Below are 17,297 nucleotides of genomic sequence, written 5' to 3'. Positions count from 1 at the left end.
GACTTGAATAAGGAAAAACTCCCTATAAAACACCTTTAATGGGGGAAAAATGGAAGAAACTACAGAAATACAGCATGAAACAGGATAACAAAATGACAATGGATTTATAGTATATAGATATGTGTAATATAAGACACGGGGACAGATACACAAGCACACTTTTTAACGGATCAATGAATGGATGTGACATGCACGAGGCACTGACCCGTTGACGGTGACCTCTCGTGCCCTGCACCACGTGCACACAGCGGCTTATCCTCTCTCATCCTCCTTTCACTGCACCGGCTGCGTGATCTCCATGGGAACGTCGTCACGCAGGAGGACGTGAACGGGACGATCTGACAGTGAGCTTGCTTAGCATGGCAGCAAAGGTAAGCAGATGAGTTGTTTCCACAACAGTTTCTCCTATTTCTGAAGAACTGTTCGCCTTGTCAGGGGATGTGCTCGTTCCCGAGAGCGTGTCCTGCAGAGCCCGGTGTCAGGAATGCTGTCTGCCCGGGAGTGCTCGCTGTCTGTCGGTTAGCTTGCTAAGAGGATGTGCTAGAGGTTAACACCAGCCATACAGCAATGACATTGAGGCTTTACAGTAGCCGGTTAGCTGCTTAATGTACATTTGGCTAATGGTGCCTGAGTCAAGCTGACTGAGTTGTGTTTTAAAAAGTGACGCAACGTGCGCATAATGTCACTGTCCTGCAATTTATCCACCCTGCTCCTCCTAGGCCCCTTCTCCTCTTCACCGGTCTGTCTTTGCTAATAAAAAGCCGGTGGTAGACACCGGTAACCTTGGTTAGCTTCATGCTACATGTTGTGGCATCCCTGTCATAAACTACCTGCAAGCGCCAGAGGTTCCTACAGGCTTGAGGATAAAGTTTTATCACCGTTTTAGTGTCATTGTTTGTGATTTAATTGTATTAATTTACACTCTAAGAGGTGATACTATACACTATTGATGTGATGTAATTGAACAGTTGATACCAGCTGCATTGTTGGAGTCTTTTTAAAAAATTTCAGTTGTTATTGAGTCTATTTTTTAAAGAACATTAATACAAATGAATAAGTACGAAAGACAAAAAATAAACACATGGTCCTCCACAATGACACCATCCCACAGGTCACCTCATACAAATATCTTGGTGTTTTTACTGACAACTTAGTAACCTGGAACACCCATGTGGACAATCTGTGTAGCAGATCACAACAATGACTGCATTTCCTAAGTTGATTCAGAGTTTATGGTGTTGATCAAAAATTTATTTTAATCTTTTATCAGGCAGTTTTGGAGAACCTTATCAGATATGGCATCACAGCTTGGTTTAGTAACCTCTCTGTGCAGCTAAAGACCAAACTGTTCCAGCTGATGCAGACTGCATGGAAGATTATAGGGGTAAAACAACATACGTTTCTGCAGTCGACTTACCACCAGGCTACCCTAAGGCAAGCCAATAGGATAGTAACTGAGCCATCCCATGTTCTATACGCTGAGTACCAGCTACTGCCCTCTGGTAGGAGGTTCAGAGTCCTCAAGTAAACTTAAAAATTCATTTATTCTGGTGTCAATAAAACTTTTAAGTAGTGGCAGATAAGGCCAGGCTGGGCACTGGATAAGCTTTTATGTAAGGGATTTTCTCTGTTTTTTATTGATGTTTTTGTCTTCTCTGTTTGCCTTGGTACTTTTTAGAACCTTGATATGTTATTTATTAACACTTTGTATATTTTCTGTATATGAAATGTTGTCTTTTTATGGGTGAAAAGCCTAAGAGAAATTTCCCACTCTGTGGGAAAATAAAGTTAATCTCGAATCTCTTGAATCTTGAACATAAACAAGAACCGAAACAGCACAGACTAAACAAAAGCACAGCATCATCTCTGCAGCATTCATAACATTAAAAGTCCGTCAGCACAGCATCAGTCCTCGAAGGAGTCACTGAGTGACCCATTCTACAGATCAAACCTGGAAACAAAAGACAAGTCCCTGTGGCACAACCAAAGCAAAAACAAGAACCCACTCCTTCCATCTGAACGTTAAAGTCTTTTTTTAAAAAGAAAAAGCACACCAGCAGCATCATCTACAGTGACGCACAAACGATGCACCAAGACGCACTAGGATAAGTGTGGTGTGGATACAAACTTGACTATGTATGTAAGTTGTATTTAGAAAGTGTTATTATATATCATTCACTTCTTGTTACTTTTGCAGGCAGTTCTGCCTAGGAGGGCCGACCCCACTGAGTTGAAAGCCATTTTCGAAAAGGTGGGATTTTACTTATGTACTTTTGTTTTCCCTTTTGTGTCAACCTCTGAACAGATAAGCTTTTCACTCATTATTCCATTTTTTGTGTGTTATTTGTTTTTTTCTCAAGCAAATTCTAAAGCTCAGCATGCATCCTTGTGTCTATATCCATTTGTTTTTGTCTTTACAGTATGCCAGCGTCAAGAAGAATGATGAGAGCTTCATGTCACCGGAGGACTTTGTGAACCGTTTCCTCCATGCCCACACAAACATCCGGCTGTCGGACGAGGCCACGAAGCTCCTGGCTGGTGTGGTGGACCAGAAGAAAGATGGGTTGGTGTTGTGTATCACTGTAGACACAATTAGTATATGATTGCCTCGTTAACAATTAAAACGACATATACAATGTTTAGATAATCCTTGCAGCTTGGAGGGAGGGTATATCTAAGGAATAGCTGCTATTGTAAGTGGAATAGTGTTTTTCACATAATGTGATAGATACAGATATAGCCAAGTTTTTTACAAAATAGAGGATCAACAACAGAGTGTCTCGTGAGGGTTGACATCATTGTTGTTGGACAATATTTCTGGCAGAAGTTGCTGATTTGAGTGTGAAATTGTTTTGCTTTAAGCCACAAATCTCTCTCTCCTTATTAATACGAAGCCAACTGCTAAGTAGTAAGCTAATGACAGACTCCAAATCAGTACATGTATTATGTATCCCTTTGATCTTGAATGACTAGCTTTCTCGTGTTATTTTGCATTTCATAAACAAACCAATGACTGAATCCTTTGGTGTAAAAAATGCATAGAGGGATGTTCATACTTGAATTATATAGCAAAGAGACATCAAACCACCAAAGGCCCCTTTCAGGTGTTTCCTTCTTTGTAGATACACCCCCAATTTCACACTTACTCCTCCCCCATCCCCATCACCCCTGTTTTTTACATTAATATGTATGTATTTAATGATACATAATGATGGGTAATAAAATGTTAGGGTAAGTCAAAAAAGATAAAAAAAAAAAAACAACACATTGCCATGGTAACCACCTGGGCTTCTACAAAGAGCAAAGTGCACATGGCTGCGTAGTTTCATGTTATTACATCTGCTTTAAGGTGTATGTGAGTGAGCGTGTGAGTGTGTGTGTGTGTGTACGTGCGCCTGTGTGCACAGAGGATGGTGAGATGGAGTAGTGGGGGTTTTGGAATTGGAAAAAGAGAGAGCAAGGGACCCACGCACGCACTCACACTCACACACACACACACGCGCGCGCACACACATAAAAAAAAAACACACACGTGCACTGTAATTGCCCATGCTATTCAGGAGCACTCCGTTGCATTGTGCGGCTTTGGAGCAGGATAAATGGTGGCCGTGGCATCAGGGTAAATCTATTAGGAACCCATGGCCCAGGCTTTGTATCTAAACCTCATTTTGGTTTTGTGGAGGGGAATGGAAATGATATGAGGGCAAAACAGGGAAAAAAGTCATTTTTTTTAAAATTTCCGTTCTCCCAAATAATGTTTAGACCTAGGCTTAGATGTGATTCTTTTTTTTTTTTTTACAGTTGACATTGTGAAAGCTTTATGATGCTCCTACTTTGTTATTTTACTCCTGTACTTCGATGGATAAATGATTTGACAAGACAGAGTCTAGATGATTATTCTACTACAGACCTGAACACAAAACAAATAGATATAGAAAAGCAGAGATAGAGCAACATCAGCTCCTCCACAGCTCTAGCTGAAAACACAGATGCATTGTTTTTCCAGCGCTTAGCAAACCTCATGAAAAGAACGGGAGCAAGACAAAACAAAACCACTTTAATGGCTGTATTTTCATCCAGCACGCCTGATCTCGTGCAAATACGCCGTCAAACAATAAGTTTTGGTTGCTATATGAACGTAGTGTATTTGAAGCTTGCGCGCCTGCTGCTGTTTTTGCCAGGTAGGACTCCATTTCAACGAGATGAGTCAGGGGTAATAGATTTAGCAGGGGGTCAGATGGCAGGCAGCATGCTCGCTTTCTTTTCTGTTGGAGTGTGTCTGTGTGAGAGAAATTTTACTTAGATGTGTGTTTGAGAGAAAGTAAGTGTGTGTGTGTGTGTGTGTGTGTGTGTGTGGGGGGTGGGGGGGGATGTAAACAGTGAAAATGCATTTGTCTGCCTCCCCCCTCTGCGACTGTGTAAATCAGGGGATATAGTGACAGCCGTAACAATCTGTTATGTGGAAATCACTTTTCTCCCTCTTATTCTCCCCGCTCCCAGTGAGACAGAGAGACAGATAGATAAAGAAAGCGAGAAAAAGAGTGGAGGCTTCGGAGGGTGGAGATGTCTCAATTTCTAGGAATCAAACTTTTTGTGTACGTGTGCACTGACATACTGAACAGCGAGATGGTTTAAAGATTTTCCTCTTTCACTCAACTATCTATGACTTTTTTTTTTTTTTTTTTTTTTTTTTTTGCTTTTGACTTTCTCTGCCTTCCTCCTCTCATCATCACTTTCTTTACACTCTAACATACCATAATGCACTCAGAGCTCCCACCATTTCCTTCAGGCTCTCTCTCTTTCTGACTCCCCATCTTCCTGCTCCTCTATTCCTTCTTCCCTCTGATATTTTGATAGAAGCATCTGTTCAAGTGTGAAAAAAACGCTTCCCCCCGTAGACTCTTGGAGGTTTAAAAAAAGAAGAAAAAAAAAAACTTTGTTAAGGGAACGTGCTGGGAAAATAGCAGTCTGCCAGCTGCAGTGGGTATTCTGGACTTGAACTGGTGGGTGTCCACTCTTAGAAACTTAACAGATACTGGCAGCTAGCACTCACCTGCGTGTGTTCGTGTGTTTATGGGTGTGTCTGTGTATGTCTGTGTGCAAGCGTTCTCTTAGGTGGGTGGAAGGCTGTCAGTAACAATGCCAAGATGCCAGGGACAGAGGATTATTGAAGCCCCTCTAGGCCCCTCTCTCCTACCGCTATCAACGAAGGAGAGCTGTCTTCCTATCAGCCAGGCCTAACCAACACCATGCATTTATGTTACTTGTAAACAATGTTTCCAAGCCTAGTTTTCGGTTCAGAGGAGTGTATTTAGATGCCCGCTGAGAGGAGAAAGAGATAAAAGCCGTGTGACGAAGATAAGATAAAAACAAACAAAAACATATGGAATATAGGGTTGAATTTTTATGCCGGACAGACTTATCGCTGACAGTTTAAATTGCATTGTATTGGCATCATAACAAAAGCGTCATTCAGCTGTCATCCATAGAAGAACATGCTAGAATCAAGTCTTTGTTTACGTCTTGTGTGTTAGATCTCTCGTCTGATACATGTCACGGATATGTCTATGCCTGTTTAAAGATTTAACAAATCCTGTGGAGTGAAGTAAGTACAGTGCACTGAAGAGATGCCATGGGCACAGTATCACATTAGCCCTGTCTCCTAAGTTCATCCCAGGCTGCATAGATCGGGCAGGCCTGGACACATGCCACAGCACTTGATGGTTGGGAGATGTTGTTGGTTGATTTGATTATTGAGTGTCTCATTGGGGTTGGTCTGCATAGCAAAAAAACGATGGCCTCCCCCTCTCATGGTAATCATTTTGCCGCCGTCATGGCGCTGCTAATCAACCATCATAAGCTTCATCCCTGGCTACAGAGCTGTGCGTAAATGCTTACGAGTATGTGGAATGTTTCTCGTGTGTCTGTTATGGAGATGCCCCCTGGATCTTGTCCGGACTCCCCGGTCTAAACTATGGTCCAATCCCTCCGTGATCAGCAGCCCTCTCAGTTACACTAATATGCTGATTATCCACGTCTGGGAAAACACAGACAGGACGACCAGCAAGCATGTAAACTGATGCGTGTGAAAAAAAAAAAAAAAAAAAAAAAAGAAGAAGAAGAAGAAATCTGACTTTTTCCCTCGGTTCTGTCTGGGAACGCTAGTGCTCTCTGAATCTTTGCACTGCAGCTTGTACCTACTTAAACTCCTTCTGAAGTGTAATTTCAGAGCGTACTATACATCTGTCACAAAGGAATGATCATTATTCAAGAGTTTGATAATATTCCAGCAGCGTGAGCGGCAACGGTATTGGCTTTGTTTTTAACAGTGGATCCACGGTCTCAGCAGTGTGCTTTTGTGCCCCATTCCACCTACTTGCTATCAGCAGGGCCCTGCTCTTAAGAACTACTCGCTTAGTTAATAAAACAATTAGTCTTGCCTTTGAAACAACGACAGCTAATTTCATTTGGCACAGAGGAGAACTGTACGCTCACTTTTATTCCCTCTCCGCGTTTCTCTCAGTTCCTCTGTTGCTCTCTCTCCAACACACACATCCACAAGCGTATTGATGCCATCATTCGAGTATTTCTGAGTTTTTCTTGAAAGCAGGTATTAATCCGAGCCTTTTGTGTTGACTTTTTTGGCTTCTCGTCTTCCTCAAGAATGTTTGATGGTAAGAATAACATTTTTGCAGACTACATTACTACAAGACGACTTTAAAGGCAGTAATCTAAACTGCGATTTTCAACCTTTATCCTGGATCTCTGGCACTCACCAATTTCAAGAGTATGTCCCTTTTCCTGGTATTATTTTGATAACCAATACTTTTGTCAGTGCACAGCTCTTCCCCTTGTCAGTCTGTTTCTTCTATATCTTATTTTTTGCTTTTAAGTACATATATATAGGCTATATATATATATATATATAAGGATGTACATTAGCACCTGCAAACCTGAAACAGAGTCCAAATGAATACCTCTAAATTTCATCAGTAACATAATTAATTACTGCAAGCAGGAAAATGTAATCATTGCACCCCCCCCTCCCTCCTCCCCACACTCCCCCCTCGGAAATTGAAATAGGTTTAATAGATGGATGCTTGGGGACCGCTCATTAGCACTGACCCCTCCTGTAATTATCAGATCCATTTGTGAAATTCATAATGGACTTGTGGCAACTGTGAACCAGGGCCTAAATAAAGGCTAGACTGCGTGGTCCAGTTCCCCACAGCAGGACTCTCCCAAGGGGGCTCTCAGTGGGTTCACACAATAGGGGTGTTTATGTTTATTTTTTTTCTTGTTGATGATGCATGTGGGCATTTGTGTTACTGTGGAGAGGCTGGAGATACAATAGTATTTATCAAAACACTGACAAAAATTGAATAGAGAGGAAGTGAAATAAAGAAAACAATATCTGTTGTGTTTACTTTCAACTCATTATTCGTGTTTCACTGTTGCAGATAATCCCAGAAAATATCTTTTTTCTTTCCAGTTCACATTAAAAAAAAATAAAATAAAAAATTCCAACTTGGCTTCTCCTTATTTTCACACTGAACCTCAAATTGTATTAGGTTTATATTGAATTGAATTGTATTTCCATAACTGGCTCCCAACTCCCTGCTCGTCTGTCTACTTGTTTAAAATGGCACACTAAAATATAAAACTTCATATTTCACACTTTTTTTTTTTTTTTTGCTGCTGTAAAGTCGGCCTTGTCTATACCAGCTGCCAGCTCAGACCGGGAACACACACTGAGTTTTTAAAAATGTTTTATTTTCTTGCTGTCACACTCAATAAGTTTATGACATTACATATGGAATAACAGACTACTGGATAAAAAGTCTGCTTGAGTTACACATAGTGCAGATTGATAGGTTGTCCCAGTGTTCTGGTTCACTATATTGTTTGGCAGTAATTACAATGGAGTTTATGGTTTAATGCAGTGTTAAAATAACTTGCTTTTGGAATTTAATATTTCTTTTTACTGGTGTAATTTAGCTTAAGTCTTAATATGGATATCAAAGAGCCAGTGTCTCACATGTGTAGCCGGTTAAGTATTTATTCATAAAGGGATATTAATGAATCAACTGGACATTTTCTTAGTTCGATTACAGTCTTTAACAGTCTTTCCTCTTCCTCTGTATCCTTCTTCTCTTCTTTCAGGCTGATCTCCTTTCAGGAGTTTGTTGCGTTCGAATCGGTGCTGTGTGCCCCAGACTCTCTATTCATGGTTGCCTTCCTGCTGTTTGATAAAGCGGGCAATGGAATGACCACTTTTGGTAAGTAGTTGCCTCCAATGCATAGGTTTAGATGAAATAATAACCATTAGCATGTATATGGTAGGTTGGGTACCATTAATGTGCCTTACAAGAGACCTTCAAAGATGTACAGATTCTTGATAAATACATAGCTAAGAAACTTTTGCGCATTTACGTTACACAAATACATTTCTTACTTATTTTAAACTACTACTTTTACAGTATTGATTATGTCTTCTGCCAGCGTTGTTACTTTTCCTATATAAACTGTAAGCCTATTACTTTTTCTTCATCTATCTTATTTTCAAAATCAGCATAGCGCCACTATCTTACCTCTTGTCTTCTTTTGTGGAAGGAAACCATATTGTAGTGATATACATGTTCTGATAAAAACAAAGTTGTGGAGAAAGTAAACCTCACACTCAGTGGCTCAACATGTGTGCTGGTCACCTGAGAGGATACTAACTAACAAATATGAATCAGGATGCAGTGTTAACTGAAGCGGCAACTTATCTGATGACTAGTGTAACTCTAATGGTGTTATGTAAACATAAAATAAAGGTTCATGTCTCAAAACTGCACTTGTTGCTTTGCTTTTGACATTTAACCAATCCTGACGGAGTACTGAGAATGTTGAAAGTGTCGCTAAAGAAGTTTTCATACAAAATCCTCTTTTATTTATGTGAGGTCTGACCTCAGCTCATCTATTCTGTTGTGGTTGCATCCACAAACAAAAATATTGCATGTGGTCCCGTATCTTGTCTGTACAAAAAAAAAATAAGGTTAGGTTTGGAGGTGGAGAGGGCTGGTGGCAACTAAAGGATGGAGATGAAGATGGAGGAGGGGGTGGGTAGCTGTGTGTGTGTGTGTGTGTGTGTTTGTGCATGATTGGCACCATTACTCTGATGCCTGGAAGCTCGGGGGTGAAAAGGGAAGACATTTGTACTCGTTGCTTATTTCACATTTGCCTAATTGATTTAAACAAGTCTAATGCCAGCCTTCTGTAGGTGTGCGAGGCGTTAGCACATTAGACTTGATTTGAAATGCAGGGCACACATCCCGCTCACAAACAGGGAAGAGTAAGTGAATTTCATTTTAATTGTTGCTGTCGACAGGGTGCAAGATCATTGCAGGTGATTATATATGCACATATGTAAATGTTCATATTTAAAAGGATCAATTAGAGTGACGTTGTCTTGGTGGCAATTAAAAGGTCTGCTGTTTTTCTCCGTCTCTCAAAGGTTAATGAATATCCCAATGCCTATGAGCTATGAGGCTCGCATACAAGTGGAAAATTGCATGAAAAACATAACGCACATCATGCCATGCACAAACACTGACTGCAGTGTCTGCCACTTGCATCGGGCTACCATTTCACCAAAAGCAAATAACTTCTGACTGAGATTATAGACTTGTCAAAGTTGCTTTATATTGATGCATTACAGAATTCTCTCTTTTTCTCCCCTTCTCCTTTTCTCTTTACCATTCATTGAATTAAAGGCACCAAGGAAACATAAAGAGCTCCCTTCTTTATTACCTATTAAAAAAGTATTAATAGCCGCAGCTTATGTTGCATTAAAGCCCCGTTTGTTTCCCTATGCAATAAATGTCTGTACTCTCATTTTTCTTTTTATTTCATTTTTCTGTAAAGCCATTTTTATTTGATAATAAGCCGAGTAATTTCTGTTAAGTACAGGCGGCGCAGCGCTCTGATTTTTTAGCGCTTAAAAAATAAATGCATAATTTGGTGGAATGTTGAGTTCATAAAAATTGCAACGTAACACAGCATATGAAATGCAGTTGTACCTCAGCCAGAGAGACAAAAAAAAAAAAAAAAAAAAAGAAAAAAACTAAAAGAGGACTGAGTGTTGACAGGTCTATAAAAGCTGATAATATAAACGCCGTGGCTCAGGAGCGGCCTCTCCTTTAAAGAGTTAAAGGCTGTATATTTATTGCCTCATTAAAGTGTAAAAAAACAATGCACAAGCTGTCTTCTTTCTGAAGGTAAGGCAGAGCTGAAGTAAATATCACCTTTCTCTCGCTCTCTTTTTTCCCCTCCCTGTCTGTCTTTATAAAAAAATTGTTTCTTTCCTCCATTCCTTTCTCAACTCGTTCACAGCGCGGCTTGTTTGGTAATAAGAAACAGGTCGCTCTATTGGTTTGTTTTTGTTTCTTTAGTAAGGCTGTAATTTAGGACTCATGTTCAGTGTCTCTCCACTCCACTGGCTGTAGAGGCTTAGAGGGTTCAGGCAGAGGAACATAAGTGAGAAGAAAAGGCTTTCCTTCTGAATACAGAGCCTACACAGCTTAAACAAGTTCTGCCATGTGTCATTCAAGACTGATGTAGTGTTGAGGAACTCAATCAGAGTAGAATTGTATTCAGGAGATTGACGTTGACGTTTTGTCAGAATCAATCACAGACAGTTTTTTTTTTTTCTTCCCAAAATCAAATAATTACTAATGTTAACCACAAAATAGGAAACACGTGTTATTTGTTAAAACTTGACTCACAAGACTTCGTACCAACAGATTTGAGGTCTTAATTAGAGCAAACTAAAAACTTAAGCAGGAGAAAGTATTTGATAATTGTTTGTTATGAAAACACGAACATGCAAAGAAGGAGACTTTGGAATATGGATGTTTTATTAACGACGGTTCATATGTGTAGTTAATGTAAAGTCATTAGCCCTAAAATAATGTAGAATCTGTAAACAGAGTTGATATTCTGTAATCACAAAGGATATATAAATGCAGTGTTTTGCTTCAGTCTGACAATTTTGTGCTTCATTGCTTGCAGATTTTTTTTTTTGTTGCAAATTGTCGATATTTTCTGTACAGTAAGTCTCACAGGAAATGCTGGTACGCTGCCATATTGAGTTGTTGCAGCTTGTTATTAGGCTGTCAAATGCACCGCTCATAATTCAGTCATTTATTGAAGTAATGTGTCTCTTTTTGTCTCCTCCGCAGGGGATGTGAAGCAGGTCTTCAGCCAGACCACCATCCACCAGCACATCCCCTTCAACTGGGACAGCGAGTTCATACGACTGCACTTTGGCACAGAGAGGGACAAGCAGCTCAGCTACGGAGAGTTCACCCAGTTTCTCTTGGTGGGTTTTAATGTGGATCACCTGCGCTTCCTGTCTCCTCTCCTTCTGTTTCACATGCAATTTCTCTTTATAATCTGACAAAATCACATTCTTAATCTCTTTCTTTTTCCTCCTAGTTTGTCATGCTGTGCGTCTGTCTTTGGCTCTTTCTATCAGTCTGTCTTTTTTTTTTTTTTATTTCTATCATCCGACGAGCATCAATGGCAGCCAATAAATCTGTATCAACTGATTTATGTGCTTTACCTGCACACTTTGCCTTATCCTCGCATATTTACAACCTGTTCAGTCATGTAACTGCATTGTCAGATACTTATCTAACAAGTGTGCGCACATACAGGCGCTCAATCTATCCCTAGTTTTATCCCTCTCAAACACAGCCCTCCATATTGACCAGATTAGTCATTAATGAAACACTGAGGTTATATATTTGGGACATTTTCTGCATTTGTTTTCCATTACGGTAGCTGACGTATACCTAGCATTACTCCACTCCACCTATTCTGAAGCAGGTAGAGACGCAGTTCTACCTCCATAAATAGTATAGCTGGAATATTCCTAGTGTATTTGTGGCGTGTGAGCCATTTTCCAATATGATGTCTAGACTTAAATCAGGTCTAAGCAGGGAGAGGTGGTGGTGGGGGTGGGAGAGAGGGCCTGAACTGTGCCAAGTTTGCATCCACACTCACCATGTATCTGAATGAGCTTTTTATATTACACTTAACTTAGACCAGATGGCTTACACACAGTGGGCAGCAACGCATGGATATTGGGATATTGTTATACGTGCGTGCGTCTTTGCGTGCACGCGCGCGCATGCGTGTTTGAACAATGGTATGTGTGCGTGCCGCCGTGCGGTTCTACGTATGTGTGTTTATTTTACTTGCGCGCTTTTCCGTATGTGTAGGCAGTAGCATGGACGCTTTGTGCATCTGTTGTTGCTTGTTTTTTCGCCTGTGTGTGTGTGTGTGTGTGTGCACGAGCGCAAGAGTGTGGCGTTGTGGCCAGTAGACGCTGTACTTTGCATTGACAGCGTGCCCGGTTCTCTCCCAGTCAGTCACTCAGTGGTTTCCAGCTCCTCACAGCAGCAGGCTCACAGCCAGCCGCACTCATTGCTCAACTATGAAATGCACATTTCCTGCTTATGCTGTCTGTATTTGATCATTTCTCATAGGTTTTGATTCATTCCTTAATAAATGGCAGAAGAAAATTTTATGTAACTGCGGGATGCTTCTCTGTTTACGAAAGGGCAAGGAATGTCCTGGAAGTGTTGTAAATATCGTCCTGTATTTCATCCTTTCTCACTTACTTCACTGCTGTGCTGATATTTCTAAAATTCCATAATAAATGTTTGAAGTATCCTATTAATTTCACCTTAATCAGACATTATTGTTACTGCGATGGTATCACTTTGCTAATATAGTACTGAGGTACAAGTAAAATTCAGGCAGTGTTCTCCTACAGTGTGTTATCAGCTGCTCCAGTGATTGATGACAGGGCAATTAGGAAAAGCACAACAACATTTCCTGAGCCAGAATTTAAACCTGTGCAATCTTTGTGATTGCAGTACTTCCCAATGATGTCAGGATACCTTTATTAACAGACAAAGCATTAGTAAATGTCATCCAGAAAAGAAAAGTACACCGTGCAGCTATCAAAGTTATATTTGCAAACACCAACCCACACACATCATATTCCGAATATTTTTCAGTTATTTTTATAATTTCCTATCATCCATTTTTCCCCCCGAAGAATGTTCCCATCCTTTATTTCCTCCTCCTCTTCCTGCCATACATGCATGTGTTTATTGTGTTTTTCTGCCATTGCAACCACGCCACTGCCAGATGCTCACAAGATGGGATTAACGGGGAAAACGTTTGCGCCGCATATTTCTCACAAGGGCTCTCTCTGGCCAATTACTGTCTTGATGGAAGCCAGAGATTCTCACCAATTACATGCATTTTTCCCGTCTCACGCGTGGATGCTGGCCAAGACTCAGCTCACACTGTCAGCGTGGTGTTGTCTCTGGCAATGGTATTACCGTTGTCCAGAGAAGTGGCACATAGTGGCACATAGTAGCCCATATTATAAATGCTGGCAAGTAAAGGGCTTGAATTACATGGAGGGGACACCACATGTCCCACTTCTTTCCTAAGCACTCAAAAAAGTGGATTGTTGGCATTGCTCAGATTTTAAAAGTCCCAATTATATGTTTGACTCTCCCAAGAATCAGTGGGCAGCCCTTAACATCAGTGTGTAGAGAGCTCACCGGCACACATGTAAATGGGCAGTTGTGCTTAAGCTTCTTCTTGTAATAGCTTTAGCTCAGTGCTGATGAGAAACAGAGATTGGAAAAGAGGGAAACAATACCGCTCCACTCTATTATTATCTATATCTATTGTTTAAGTTTTGAAGAGGTGGTGGGGGGGGGCGAAGAATCACAGTCGTTGAAAACAAACAGAGGTGGCTTATCATGTGTTTTTATTCTTGTCCAAGGACAATTAAAGCGACTGCAAATACCTCGGCGGTCTCTTGTTGGCTGTCTTAAGCCCCCAGCTTTATGTTTCCAGCCTCCCTCACTCCCCTCCTAAATAAAAACCAGGCCCCTGAAACACTCATACAGTTGCAACAAGTTAAAGTTTTAAGAGGCTGAGACTATAAACTGCTCCATCCCTTGGACCACAGTTGTTTTGTTGCTCTGTGGTTGTTGTGTGGCGCTCAAACTTCTGGCTTGTCCAGAGAGACGGGATCTAGTTTTTGTTTGTTTTTTTTTCTTTATTTACAAATGGACGCAAACATACAGATAAATGCTCACCTTTATTTTGGCATATACACACAGTCATGCAAAAAAAAAAAAATTCTCCACTTCATTTTCTCTTTTTTTTTTTGTTTTTTTTTTGTTTTGACTTTAGATATTCAGCTCTCCTCCTCCCTTCCTCAGTTTATTTCTCATCAAAGTGTTTTGACCTACTCACAACCGACCGGAGAAGTGAGTCACGACACTCAGGATACCGACACCAAAGTATCTCACCTTATTTACTTTGGGAGTGTTTATGTGTGTCAATCTCTCTTCGTTTCCTTGCCTTCCACTCACTCATACACTCTCCGGAGCCCCCGCTGTGCTCATAGGTGATACTGACACAGGGCTGCTACATTTGCTGTTTTTGCAAATCTGGCTCTTTTGTTGCAATGTCTATTCTTACTCCCCTCCGATCTCCACTCAGCTTTGTGTAAATGTCACTCTTCCCCAGTCATTTCTCTTTGGCGCTGTGAATTTAGAGTTCGATCAGTTATGCTGTCAGTGAAATATCACTCAAATTCAACACAACAATAAGTCATAGTCTCATAGGGTTTTGTGTTGTGGTAATACCACTTTTTTGAGTTCCATTTATAACAATAACATCTGAATAAATCAATTGAATAATGCCACGCACGTTCAAGATTGAATGAGTTCACCCGCGGTACATTTTGTCCGACATGTGTGGCTCGAAAGAAATAAATTGATAATCATTTATTTTGAGCTGAATTACTCACACACTTTTTGTTCATAAACTACCAGCTAGTACTTAATTTAAGAAACATAATTTAATTTTCCCTGACATGAGTCTGCATTTAACTTAATATTTTAGTTGTATGCTGCCTTTTTAAATGAGGAAATATTCCATAGTCTCATACTATATGTATGCAGGGCTGCAACTAATGATTATTTTCATTAGCAATTAATCTGCTGATTATTTTCACAATTTATTGATTAATCATTTGGTCTATAAAATATTAGAAAATAGGCAAAATTTGAAGTATACAAACAACGAAAAACCAAAACTAAAATTTGCAAAGTTAATGTTGCCGATTAATTTTCTTTAAATGTATGTAGGAAATGCATAAAATAATTGAGAAAAGTTCTCAAAAAATTCTTTTTGTTGCACGGTTGTTTGGAGTTAGCACACTGATGTGTACTTAAAAGTAGTATACTTGAATTGGTCATTTTAGCCTTTGTTATTGTGTCAACATATGTCAGAAACCACATGCAAAAAGATACATCAGCCTCTTGATTTTTTGCATTATTGCTCTTTTGAGCTAACACTGCAGGTGAGTCAACAGCAAAACCATCTAGCTTTAGCTCCATGTCTTCAAGCTTTTGGTTGTATTTCACAATGATTACTTGTGGATTATTGTTCTGATAACTCCGTCTTTTGCTCTACCAGAGTTTCTTGTTGTAAGATAGAGGAAGCATTGGTGGCAGCGGTTTGTTCACAGCCTCTCTCTGTAGACTTGTGGTTGCAGGTACTGATAATGGCTGCTAATTTCAAAGGCCTTGTGGGAACTGTCCCCACCACAACCTGTTGTCCCCATGGACCTTTGTGTGTATGTGTGTGCAAGAAGAGAGACAAAGTGAGCAGTTGGGTGATTAGCCGTCTTGCCTGTGTGTGCAGGTCTATCTGTGTGTGTGTGTGTGTGTGTGTGTGTGTGTTTGTATTTTTCTCCCTCAAGTGGGTTTAATGGGGATTTGGGAGGGTGTGAAAAGCCCAAGCGACGCCTCACAGTAGGCAGGCTGCTGTTGGGAGAGGAGACAAGGCTGAAGCCCGGCCAAACGCTGGCTCCCCGAAACCGAGAGGGGGAGTCGGCACCAAGGGGCCCATCAAAGCAACTGCTGTGTTTTTATGCTTACGTGTTTATATGTGTGTGAGTTTATGTGGATTTAAATTTATGAAGGCAACTTAAAGAGGTGTATGACCCACATACAATACGTGTGCAATAATATACATTACGGCATACGTGTGATCTAACACCTACACTCGCCTCCTCTCTCGTCCACAGGAGATGCAGCTGGAACATGCGCGGCAGGCTTTTATCCAACGGGACCAAGCCCACAGCGGCTCCATCTCAGCCCTGGACTTCAGGGACATCATGGTTACCATCCGGCCGCACATGCTCACACCCTTCGTGGAGGAATGCCTCGTGGCGGTGGGTTTTTGTCCGGCTCTGCGGTTCTCTCTTCTTTTTGTTTGTTTTACTGTCATCCACGAGAACCAAAGTCAGACCGGTTAAAAATAATGCAAACTCTCACTGCTGTACACCTGGGAGCTATGATACTTGTTTAGAAAAACAAATTGGATATATGAAGCAGCACTTAACTGATACATTTGGTTATTGTAATCATGTGATAAGTTAATATCACATCTTAGCTTTGATTTTTCTCTAGATTCATCAAATGTTAGCAAAACACAGTTAAGTAACTAAGTATATTGAACAAAATCTTTGTATAATCAAAAGTAAGATGATGCACAATCTGGAACATCATAAACAAATACAATGTGTATATACTGTAAAATTAATGTTTGCTACAGATTTGGTCACTAATGTTAGCTAGCAAGCCAAGCAACCAAGTATTACTGTGTTCTCCATAAAAGACGTAAAGGCAGGACTGTTTCCTTCTATCTCACTACTTTCTTGTCTTTTCTGTTCCCTCTGCTCCCTTCCCTCTCTCACACTCCCTCAACCAAATACCGTGGTTTTCTCTTCCCCTCTAGCTGTCTATCTCTCATTTCTTCTTCTTCCTCTTTACCTTTTTCTGTCACCTCTCATCCGTCCCCTCTCTTCTTCCCTCCCTTCATATTTTTTCTCTCTCTCTCTTTCTCTCTCTCTCTCTCTCTTAACCGCCCCTGTTTCTCTCCCTCCCTCCCTCCCCCTCGTGTCTCTGTCTCTCTCCCAACATGTCATTAAGTCTAACCTCTCTGGCAGTGTCAAAGCCAAGCAGGCCAGCTGAATGGGAAGATGGAGACAGAGATAGATGAAGACTGGAGCTTTACAGTCCATCATCTTTGCCTGTGTGTTTGCGCGTGTGTGTGTGCGTCTGCGTGTCTGCGTGTGTGTGTGTGTGTACTCTATTTGTTTTGAACTCTGAGATGTTTGTCTTTTTTGTGTCTTGTCTTTT

General features: G+C 40.7%; 1 protein-coding gene across 1 annotated transcript in view; it reads left to right on the top strand.

Moving 5' to 3' along the window:
* Nucleotides 1-254: 254 nt before the first annotated feature.
* The window catches only part of LOC121912831 (calcium-binding mitochondrial carrier protein Aralar2), a 50,057-nt gene continuing 33,014 nt past the window's right edge, over nt 255-17,297 (top strand). Inside the window, exons 1-6 of the mRNA XM_042435294.1 lie at nt 255-371; nt 2,198-2,251; nt 2,421-2,563; nt 8,164-8,279; nt 11,226-11,365; nt 16,181-16,327. Of these exons, the coding sequence (XP_042291228.1) occupies nt 360-371; nt 2,198-2,251; nt 2,421-2,563; nt 8,164-8,279; nt 11,226-11,365; nt 16,181-16,327 (612 nt within the window). The 5' untranslated portion in view covers nt 255-359. The remainder of the gene's footprint in view (nt 372-2,197; nt 2,252-2,420; nt 2,564-8,163; nt 8,280-11,225; nt 11,366-16,180; nt 16,328-17,297) is intronic.

This window comes from Thunnus maccoyii, chromosome 15 (assembly GCF_910596095.1).
Source record: "Thunnus maccoyii chromosome 15, fThuMac1.1, whole genome shotgun sequence".
NCBI lineage: Eukaryota > Metazoa > Chordata > Actinopteri > Scombriformes > Scombridae > Thunnus > Thunnus maccoyii.
The sequence above is the reverse complement of the archived record's forward strand: the minus strand, read 5'-3'. Positions and strand labels throughout refer to the sequence as shown.